General features: G+C 31.8%; 1 protein-coding gene across 1 annotated transcript; it reads left to right on the top strand.

Annotated features, from left to right (window-relative positions):
* The first annotated feature begins 536 nt into the window (after positions 1-536).
* LOC110712950 (5-epiaristolochene synthase-like) lies at positions 537-10,293 on the top strand. The gene is made up of 7 exons (XM_021891412.1): positions 537-815; positions 5,057-5,330; positions 5,980-6,337; positions 7,475-7,693; positions 7,817-7,953; positions 8,341-8,594; positions 9,152-10,293. The coding sequence occupies exons 1-7, from the start codon at positions 699-701 to the stop codon at positions 9,467-9,469; spliced, it is 1,677 nt and encodes a 558-aa protein (XP_021747104.1). The 5' UTR covers positions 537-698; the 3' UTR covers positions 9,470-10,293.
* The last annotated feature ends 1,626 nt before the right edge of the window (positions 10,294-11,919 follow it).

Below are 11,919 nucleotides of genomic sequence, written 5' to 3'. Positions count from 1 at the left end.
GATTCTTAGCCGGTGCGGTCTGAGCAACTGCGCGCTTTTCATGTGGGGCTTCAAAGCTGTAATGCATTATATAAATAATGTGTGACAAGTAATAGTCGTAGCTTAAGTGTTGTCATCTCTCGTGCATCACTTCACTTTAAAAAATAATATTTAATAAAAATAATTTCAGTTCAATAAATTTAATTTCAATGCAATAAAAATAATTTCAGTTCAATAAAAATCAGTAATGGTAATGAAGAAATATCATAAAGAATCAGTAAAAATAATTTTAGTTCAGTAAAATTAATTTCAGTTCAGCAAAAATTATTTTAGTTAATTAAAAATAATTTTAATTCAACAAAAATAGGGCAAAGTGAATGGAACCTTAGCTTAGCAGTATGTTTAATGTGAAAGTTTATTATGTAGAAATAGGATATATTTTCATTATTTTTTTAATGGTTAATGTTTAAGTGTAATGATCTTTTAAAATTAATTAGTAGACTAGACAAATATAAAAATCAAAGTTAAGTGTATAAATAATGAACATATATATTAACTCTCCGTATAATGCTTCAAGTCTATAAATATAGTTGTGGTTTGCCCTCATAAAGTACTGAAGTTGCATTCTTTAAAAAAAAAAAGTATTGAAGTTGCAGGCTTAAAGCCATCTTCTCTTAAAATAGTGCGTAATTTCAAATACACACAAAGGATCGGACCTCATGGCAACTGCAACAATAATGCCTCTTCAAGCCAGTGTCGTGGTTAGACCTCATGCTCATTTCCCACCAGACATTTGGGGGGACCGATTCGATAATTTTACCAACGATGATATATTGGTTAATTCTATCTCTATGATTTAACACTCTTGTTTATTACGAAGTATTAAGAGTATTTTTTTCACTATTTTGACATTTACACTATTTATTGAACTTGATTTTTTATTGCTCAATCTGTGCATCATAGTTAACTATGTTCAAGAGGCTATTTTAGTTTGGTTTTATGTTACAAATTTTGTTGTTGAAATGAGGGAGAATATATGTAAACAAATAATTTTAGGGATAAAAATATTTGCACACTACTCTTAATAAAGAGTTAAAAATAGATGCAATTAACATTAATGAGGGAAAATAAATAATTAAATTTTTTAGATGGTATAATTGGTCCAAATGTTAATAATATAAGTTATCTCAAATATTTTAAAAGGTAGGGATATACTCTTTATAAAAACAAGTTATTATGTATTTCATCTGTCCCATAATTGCAGCCAACTAACCGCATTGCAAAAGTAGCACTTTAGAGGCATATTGGTATAAAAATTATTACAACCAACAAATTGATTTTAAAGTTAACAAACTGCGACAAATTAAATTGGTATAATAATACTCCTACTGTCCCCTTTTGATAGTCTCTTATGGGCAGATTTTAGTCCCAAAATGTTCATCCCATCTGCTTTTTCCATCAACCATTAATATTAATTTTTTACCAAAATTCCCTCCAATTTGCTACAATACTTGTGCAAATTTAAATTTCCCATGTAAATTTTGTTTTCCCATGTACTTTTATTACTTTCTCTCTCTACTTTTTTGCATACCCAATATCAACTTACAATTTCAATGTATTTTAACTATTCTTATTTGTGTTTATTAATTCCCTTGAAAAATGTCCATAAGAGACTATCAAAAGGGGACGGAGGGAGTAACTATTTAATTTATAAGATTATACGACTGCACTTTTTTTTTTTTTCTTATAGTAGTAATTGCTTAATTATTAATTTATTATTTTTGGCTTTAACTGTTGTCAATACTCATTTAATGTCAAATAATTCTCCCTTTCATGATCTTAGACCTAAAATTATTAATAAATAATAACAAAGAAAATGTATGATTAAACAAAAGGGAGAGGGCTTGGTTTCGAGAGTCGGGTTGGATAGGGTAGGGTTGGTAGTTTTGAGACTCGGGGTGAGATGGGTGGGTTAGTGGTAAGATGGGTGTTAAAGGGTCGGCCGTCAGTTTCGGTGGTTAAGGGGCAGTGGTCGGACGATTTTCCGGTGAGATGAAGGCATAGGTTAGGGTTTGACGATGGGAGAAAGTGGCTGGGATATTTTGGGGGTTTTTTTTTTTTTCCTTTATCTGTTTTTAATGATTTTTATTTTATTTTTATTTTTAAAATATTTTGAACCAATCACATGTTGACACATGTCATGGTTATCTTTCATAATAGGTCATTAACCAGCCATTGACCGGTTAAAATTATTGTTGGAGGCAAACTCATAGCAAAGTTAAGATTATTAAAAAAATAAAAATCTTTGTTGTAATTATTATAAATAAATTGTCTACAATTGTTAAAGTGTATTTTTCCTAATTCTTAAGCATAATATTTTTCCTCTTTTTCTTTCAATAGAGTCCAAAGATTATTTTTTTTCCTACAAGTCCAAAGAGTATTTGAAGCAGAGAAAGTAAAGTAAAGAAAAGAAAATAATAGAATAAAGTTATACAAAAATAAGAATAGTCATGTGTATAAAAATGTTCACTATGAGCTTATTCCAAGAAGAAAATAGGGTTAATAAACATCTTTACTTGCAAATTACACAACTATATAACTATTTGCCAACTCTTATACCTGTTGTCATTTACTATAACTTTTATACCAATATTTTGTCATTTTCTAACCTTTATACCAATTTTTAATTGATAATAACTTCTATACGAATATGGTTAAATGGCCTTCTATTTGCTAAATATTAATGTCGTACATTTAACCTTTTAATTGCATATTAACAACAATTAGAAAAGTTGAATAGTTGATATTTAAAAGTACACATTGAGACGAATCTACCAAAAATATGTATCACATAATAATCATTTTTAAAAAAAATTTGTGTATATCAATGAGGATTGGTAAAAAATTTCATGCTCGTTAGACCATAAAAATAGAAGTGAGAACTACTCCGTATATATATACTATGGGATAGAACGTACATAATATTTTATTGGATTAGCCACAATAATATTTTATAATAACAACTTATTATACTTCGTAATATTTAATATACAATTACAAATATTACAATATTATACTTCCTCCGTTCTTTATTACTTGACCCGCTTTGACTTTTACACTATTTACCACCCCTTCTTTGACCGTCTTTTGTGAATAATATGTAAGGAAAAATATATTCATGTATGATTTTTTTTGGATTCGTCTCAATAAGTACTATCATAATATATAATTTTTATAATATTTACTTTTGGAGAATTTAAGTTATTGATCGTTAAAGTTTTGCATTGGCAAGCGTGATAAAAGAAACAGGTCAAGTGAAAAAGAACAGAGGAAGTATTGTTAATGGTCAAAGTAATGTATCTACTATTAGTAAATATGCTGTCAAGGTATAGCATACAAAAGAATTTATATATCTTCCGTGATTTAGGCCGTGTTCACTTTACCTTAAAAAAAATAATATTCACTAAAAATAACTTCAATTCAGTAAAAATAAGCTCAGTTCAATAAAATTAATTCAGTTCAGTAAAAATAATTTCAGTTTAGTAAAAATCAGTAATTGTAAAGAAGAAATACAATAAAAAAAAATCAGTGAAAATACTTTCAGTTCAGTAATAATAATTTCAGTCCAGTAAAAATAATTTAAATTTAGCCAAAATAATTTATGTTCAGTAAAAATAATTTCATTTCAACAAAAAAAGGTGAAGTGAATGGGTCCCTACTAATACGAAGTATTTGTCTATTTTCATGTGTCTTGTGTTAGTAATCTTTCACTATTTTTATTTTCTTACAATTGTTACTTGTTGATATAGTAGTCTAGTACGCATAAACAAAGCGTAAAGTAAAATGTAAGCAAAGTACCTCGTAACATTGAATATGTTTTGTTGTGTTCATTGACTTTTTTAATTAGTATGTACTCTAAGCTTAGGGATACAATCAAATAAGTAACATTGAATACTACTCCCTCCATTTTTTAAAAGAGGGTTCCGATTGCCATTTTAGACGTTCTTCTTCAATTGTTCGTTACATTTAAGTTATTTTCTAGAGTAATTTTTTTTTTCTTAACATGCACATTTCCCTCATGCATATCACAAATTCCACGCAACTATCTTTATTTATCAAATGAAAAAAATTGCATATTTCCAATGTAATTATTACTCCCTCCGTCCCCCAAAACTTCAACTATTTTAGCCTAATTTTAGTCTCAAAATGATCGACCCATTTGCATTAAATACCCACTAATTTACAACAATATTTGTGTAAAATTAGCTTTCCAATAAAATTTTGTTTTTTCGTGTATTTTTAATAATTTATCTCTCTACTTTTACAAATCCTATGTAAATTTATCTTTCCAATATGTTTTTATTTCTTTTTATTTAAGTTCTTAATGACTGCGAAATCAACCCAAAATGGTAAAAGTTTTGGGGACGGATAGAGTAAATGAGTAATATTTATAGAAATAAAAATATTTACCTATGCTCAATATATGTATATCACAAACTTTTAAAAAAAATCAGGTGTACAATAATTATTGTACATCCATTATAAAGATAACCTAAAGTGATTAAAAGTTACCCTTGAAATGAATAAAAGTTACCCCAATATGAGTTAAAGTTAAAGTAACCCAATTCAAATAAAAATTATCTACGCTTTATTAGTAAAGAATAAAATTTTAAATGACTAAAAATCAATTATTAGTGATTGAGTGTAATTAAATTACCTTTATAAAACTTTTCTTGTTGTTGATTTATATAAAAATTGTATTATGTTTAAAGTTACCCAAAAAAAGATAAAAAGTTACCCTAAAACTAGCTAAAAGTTACCTTTATACTGCTCGATGTACACAAATATTAGTGTAAACCGGATATATACAAAAGTTTTTGTATGTATATACGCCTGATTTCAAATTTAATTTAATGTTTAAAAGCTTGATGTATGCGACATCTAATCATTGCTTTTTACTACATTACGGGATTTATTTTCCTTATTAAACTACAATACCACCAAACATGACTTTCTTTCGGAAAAGGCGGGAGTATTCCGTATTATACTAATGTTGCATGGTAAAAAATTCTTGCAGAAGATGGAAAGATATGCTAAAGAAACTGAACCGTTGAAAAAGGAAGTGTTGTTGATGCTCATGGACGACTCTAACCATTTGGGAAAGACAATGAGACTGATTGATGCAGTGGAACGTCTGGGGTTCCCCTATTTATTTGAGAACGAAATCAAAAAGTTGCTGGATAATTGTTTCAATGAATTTGCTTTAGATAATTTCAAAATGGACTATGATTTATGCAATACTTCATTACAGTTTCGCGTATTAAGACAGCATGGTTACAAAATGCCTTGTGGTAAGTGATGCAATAGCAGCATAGATCTTGTTATATTCATTGAAATTCCATTTTTTTTTATCATTAATAATATCTAGTTCAGTATGCTTTAACTGTTATATAATAATTGACATGCTTTAACTTTTATCATGATTTTGACTATTTAGTATCTTTAATATTTGATTTATACTTCATAGTTCATTAAATTAAAATGTTAGTGAGTAAAATGTTGGGTTCATTTTAATGTACATTATTGAAATATCATATTTAAAAAAAAAAAAATTAAATACGGAGTACATAATTATTAAAGATACTACCTCTGTTAATGATTATCTGCAATTTTGGGGTTATTAAAAGTCCAGTCAAAGATATGATAAGTGAGAGTGAGGTAAAACTCGGGTGGCTAGAGCTTCATTTTGATTCTAAGGAATTTTGAGATTGATTCTCATCACTTGCTCTTGTGACTCTTAAAAAAAAAAAAAAAAAAAATTGTAAAAAATCAAAGTGAATCATTTGTTATGTAAAAGAGGCAGTAAACTAGAAAATTGGAATAGAAAAAAATAGAAAGCAACCAAATTTGATAATAGATGTATAAATGATTATGCTAATTAAATTGCAATAACAAGCGTTTATATATACCTCCAAACTAAGATTTACAAGAATATTGCAGATGTATTCACCAAGTTCACTAATGAAGAAGGCAAGTTTAAAGAAACACTACGGAGCGATACAAGGGGTATGCTAAGCTTGTACGAAGCCGCACATTTAAGGATACATGATGAAGACATCCTCGACGAAGCCCTTATTTTCACTACTGATTCCCTCAATGCCGTTGCATCAACCTCCGAGCAAGCACGCTGCGCATTGAAGCAACCGTTGCAGCAAGGTATTCAAAGGGTGCAAGCTCGCCATTTCATTTCATTTTATGAGGAAGATGAGTTTCGGAATGACAAGCTTCTACAACTTGCTAAGATTGAATTCAATAGATTGCAGTTGTTGCACTGCCAAGAATTGAGCCACATCCAAAAGTCAGTATATTTTTAACACCCCTTGCGTCCTTTTAAGTTTTAATTATAGGCATTGTTCTCATTGACTGAAATTAGCTCAATTGAACTGAACTGATTTTATTAGAGCTAAACTGAACTGAACTGAACTTATTAGAGCTGAATTGAACTGAAATGAATATTTTATAAGCGAAAGAAATTTGGAGCTGAAATGAACTGAACTTAACTTATTATAGTTGTAGTGAACTGAACTGAACTTATTAGAGCTAAACTGAATTGAACTACATTAAACTAAAAATAATCGTATGAGAACAAACCCTAACTAAGGTTAAAAAAATTATTATTATTATTATTTATTTAATTTTTATTACATTAGCTTAAGGAATTTTATTTTTTATTCCGTTCAGGTTTAATCTTCTTTGATTTGATTTTTTTTTTTTTAATCTGATTTGGGTTGAATGTTTGTAGTTTGGATGGTCTGATTTTTAAGGGCCGGGGTTGTTTAACAACAACAATATTTTTTATCGTTATCGCCAACATTTGGTGTGTATGGGTTGTTATACCTTTACTATTTCAGCACCACCTTACCAACACTTCCCCCCTTACCACCCCTTCTCACTGGCGACCCACGACCTTTCTCTCACCGGCGACCCATCACCTCCTAATCATAAACGGGGAGGTGGCCATTTTTTTTGGGCGGCCTACACAACAAGCTCAGCGCCAACCGGTCCAAGATCAAAGCCACAACTATATAAGCTTCACACTCAATTTCTAATGAGCAATTTTCATCCTCATCATTAATTACCTTTTAAAAAGAATTTTTTTTAAAAAAATGATTTATTAAATTTATCTATTTAATTCTAAAAAGAACTCCCACAACTATATAAACTCATATGTTGCAATAAAACGAATGAATTATGCTAATTAAACAAAGAGGGAAAAGGGATTCTTTCCTCTCCCTCCCCTTCGTTCTCCCAATTCTTTATCCAAACAAGAGAGTACGTCCCCCTCCTTTTCTTTTCCGTTCTTTTCCTTCCATTTCCTTAGTATGTGCTTTGTAGTATATAGTAATAGAATCATAGATCGATGCTAGACAAAGGACTAATATTGATCAAAAAGTGTTTTTATTGATTAGAACTTGAAATGTTGATAACTGCGTAGGTGGTGGAAAAGCTATGATTTCGTTAAAAGGCTTCCTTATGTTAGGCAAAGAAGCGTGGAGTCGCACTACTGGGCGGTAGCGACGTATTACGAGCCTTGTTATTCTTTTACAAGAGAAATGTATACCAAGTATTTCATGGTCTTACTTGTTTTAGATGATACATACGATGCATATGGAACGTTTGAGGAGCTCCACCAACTTACGGATTCGTTTCACAGGTGTTATAATTAAATACCTAATTAGTTCGTTATTCGTAGTTTGAAATTTTCACGATTCAATACTACTTGCCCATACAAACTTGAATATTCATATCGTTACATATATAAGTGAAACTCGTGCAGGTGGGATTTGAGCTTAGTTGAACAACTTCCTGAAGATTATATGAAAATTGTGTACGAATTTGTCATTAATACTTGCGATGAGCTTGCTAATGAAATGACCAAGAGAGGAAAACCATATGCGGCTCATTTTGGAAAAGAGCTAACCCTTTACTCCTTTAGTAATAACTTTATGTATTGAATGAAATTTTGAATGTAATGTGTTACATTACTGTGAATTTACATGCACTACATTTAAGCTTATGGCCGGTTGAGCAATATTCCACTTGAAAGTGGGGGGTGGATGAGATTTGAACCTGTGACCTTTGTGTCACATTGGCTCTAATACCATGTTAAAGGACCATTTCAACCAAAAGTTTTAGCTTATGCTACGGTTGAGGTCCAGGAATTTGTTTTATACTTTGATGGACAAAATGAGGTTACTAGATTAAATTATCCAAATTAGAGATCAATAGCTTAGGAATTTATGCTTACTATTTGGACGTTTGGTTACTAGTACAAGAATTGAGGACATACTTGTTTCAAATAACAGGTGTTGAAATTGATAAGGAACTATTACATTGAGGCGAAGTGGGTTAACACAAGGTATGTGCCAACGTTTGAGGAATACATGGTGAATGGGAGAGTCACTGCTGGAGTCCAAGTATGTGTGACTGGATCTTTGCTTGGAATGGATGAAGTTGCAGAAGAAAAACCATATGTGCAGTTGATGGAAGCCCCTAAGGCCGTCGAAGCTTGCGAGTACATTGTTCGACTCATGGATGACGTGGTTACTGGTGAGGTACGTATTAGCTAGAAAAACTTGCTTAATCGAGTATACATTATATTTTCTTGTAAAAAATACTCAGCTAATAAAAAATAATTTCGCAAAATTAACACTTTCAAACTCATTATATTTTTATCTAAGAACAAAGAAAGATGCAAATTAAATTCAAATTTAATAATGATAAGTTTCAAAGAAGATTGAGAGATTAAGCTATTGTAAAGATCATTAATTAAACACTAATGCAACCCAAGCTAGAAGATTTTATTTATCTATCTACATATAAGTGTTTATAGAACTCAACTTAACCAAAAAATAATTGTTCAAACCATTGCTAAATGAGATTCAAGACTTCATGAGCAATGGACGTTAGCTAGATAATTATAAGTTCTAGAAAGAGGTATACAAACACGAGTAAAAGATCGTTAAATCATGCTCTTTGAGGCTCTCGATAGATCTACCAATATATATATGCTAATGTGCGAGTGAGTCATATATGTGAGCGAGCAAATGTAAAATATGGATCCGAGTTAGTAATGAACTAATGATTGATCCTTTACCACATGTAAAAACAGGCAGAGCTAACTAGAGGATGTCGTTTGGCCACAAGTGTGGAATGCTACATGAAGGATTACAATAAAAGTAAAGAAGAAGTGTTGCAAATATTCAAGAAAAAGATGGAAAATGCTTGGAAGGATTTGGCCCAAGAGGGGTTGTTGACAAACCAAAGCCCTAGTGACTTTGATCACTTCTCCAAGCCGGTTTATGATCGAATCCTTAACTATGGACGTATTATGGATGTCATGTACAAGGTCGCCGATGGCTACACTTTACCAGAAGCCACAATCAAGAAAGACGTAATCATAACCTATTCTCAACCCTTCTCAATCTAAATTGGGCTTGTTCTTATGCAAGTATCCTTTGCAAAAATGCCAAATACATACGGAGTATTAAGTTCTATGATGTGTTATAGTATTGCAAAAGTAATTCTTAAACTTTCTTTAATTGGTTTCTAGGATCGTTGGATGATTCTACTTGCTCAATAAGGGTGAGGTTTTGCATCTGACAAATACATGTTTGTAAATTTTTTTTTTTTCTTTTTACGTTGAATACTTGATTGGATTTTCCAAACTCCAAAGTATAATGGAGAAGTTGCCATTGTTCTTTGAGCTTAACTTGTGTGCTAAATGAGCTCCATAAAAGTTGGATGGATTCCGTCATTCCGTGAGTGACTAGCACACTTCAAGAAATTCAATAAAATAAGTTTTCCACAAGATGAAAATTCTACAGTGTTAAGTTGACTACTACAATTTTTGAATTACTTTTAGAAAATTTTGTCATAAACCATCTTATAAAAATTTGTAATTATTAATCCCAATTTTGAACCATTTACTTTAATTAATCCCAATTATTGATTATTCCTGAATAATCCCAACTATGGAGGGGTATTGACTTTTATCAGGCCTTACCGGTTACCAAACCTGTTGTAGCAAGTCATTTGCCATGTGTTAGGGTGCCAGCACACCATTGCTTAAAAAAAAAAATTTAAAAAAAAAAATTTAAAACCAACATCTAAAAAAACAAATAATAAACATACTCATTCCCCAATTCAGCAACCTCCACAGCCGGCGCCACCAGCGAACCCTCTCCCATCGAAAATATTGCAGTCCTACCCAAAACCCTACCCCGCCCTTCCCCCCAGTTATCATCTTCCATCCCCGCCTCCGAAACTGATAAGTCGTATATTGAGCGTGTTTTTAGAGTCCATTTAGGTAGTTTTCAAGCCTAGATTAGTTGTTCATAGCTTATCTTAGCTTGATTTGTTTTGGTTGTGATCATGTTATGATTTTATGGGTAGTTTCGTTATTTTTGATGTATTTCAGGATGAACGAGACTAATTTAGATGGTCATAAGAGTTTATTAAGATGGAGGAGTGAAATCCCGTGTCCGCCCTGGCAGGGAAACATTGCCCTGGCAGCCAGGGCAAAGAAAAGGAGAAGAGGTTAGCAAAGTATAACTATGAAGTTTCTTCCTTCCATCTCCCTGGCAGGGCAGCATTACCCTGGGAGCTAGGGCGGAGAGGAAATGTGCTATTATAAGCTTCGGAAATCAGCATTCATGGAGTATGCTTCTCGCGCCCGACCGGGCAACATTGCCCTAACAGACCGGGCAGATGAAGTACGAAGATTGGAGGCTTTAGAAGAGCCGCAAGATGTGAGAATGCTTCTCACGTCCGACCGGGCAGTATTGCCCTGGCTGCCCGGCAAGGTTTCAGGAACCTCATTTTCCTATTTTTCGGGCTTTCTTATTTTAGGGGTTATAAATACCCTTTGTTAACCCCGATTAAAAACACTTAGTTATTATTTTGCAGCTTTTAAACCTTCATTAGAACCCTAATATTCTCTCTAGATCTAGATTAATTTACACTTTCAAGTTTTGATAATTGGTACTTTTTTTCATTCAAGTAGTTGGTATTCATATTTACGTTCTATTTTACTTTTAATTGCCTTTTAATCATGTTTTCTTCATTGAATATTGTTTTTGCTTTCGTTAATATGTGTGAGTAGTTTCTTTATTCCAAGATCCAGCGGAACCCGAATATGATTGATGTATGATTTAATTCTTTAAATTCTCTAATGATAATTGCAATTGATACGCTTAATTGATTGTGCTGATGCCAATAGTAGATTAGGGATATAATAATTAGTATTGTTATTAGTCCGTTGTTTTAATCGCAACGGGAGTTTGGTTTTGACGGGTTTGAATAAATCAATTAAGGGTTTGAAGTTCATCACGGGAGTAGTTGAATGGATGACTAGGAAGTTAGAGTAATGCGCTTAAAGTCTTTAATTTGCATGATTCCACGAAAGTAGGCTTGATTGTGATTAGGGAGGCCATTGATAACTCGGGAGAGACCATTAGTATTACTTAAGGATTACTTTTCCTCAATAATCAATTGAATTATATGTTAGGGGTAGAAAGTCTATTATATTAATTGTATTCGTGGTGATGCTTTATCTTGGATGTTTTTATCATTGATTTGTCATATTGGTTAGATTTAATCGTTTTAATTAGTTCTTTAGACATTAATTCTTACTTATTTGAATTGGTTACTTGCTTAGTAATTGCTTGAGTCTATTTAATTAGTTAAACCATAGTCTCTTGGGATCCGACCTTGCTTTCCAGTCTACATAGTAGTGGTATAGTTAGGTTTATTTTTGTTAGGTACGCGACACACCTATCATAAACTCTTCCCCTACTTACCCATAAAACGCCCCATTCCCTTCCACTTCTTCGATTTTGTTGCTCCACCGCGACGCACGCTCCAGGAATACGATTGCGA

This window comes from Chenopodium quinoa, unplaced genomic scaffold (assembly GCF_001683475.1).
Source record: "Chenopodium quinoa cultivar QQ74 unplaced genomic scaffold, ASM168347v1, whole genome shotgun sequence".
Taxonomy (NCBI): domain Eukaryota; kingdom Viridiplantae; phylum Streptophyta; class Magnoliopsida; order Caryophyllales; family Amaranthaceae; genus Chenopodium; species Chenopodium quinoa.
Note: the sequence above shows the minus strand (reverse complement) of the source record. Positions and strands in the feature narration are given on the sequence as shown.

What these genes read in the sequence shown, in the direction of transcription:
- LOC110712950 (XM_021891412.1), top strand. Translation starts at nt 699, where the DNA reads ATGGCAACTGCAACAATAATGCCTCTTCAAGCCAGTGTCGTGGTTAGA. An exon ending in TTACCAACGATGATATATTG is followed by an intron (nt 816 to 5,056) that starts GTTAATTCTATC and finishes AAATTCTTGCAG; the next exon opens with AAGATGGAAAGATATGCTAA. An exon ending in TGGTTACAAAATGCCTTGTG is followed by an intron (nt 5,331 to 5,979) that starts GTAAGTGATGCA and finishes AGAATATTGCAG; the next exon opens with ATGTATTCACCAAGTTCACT.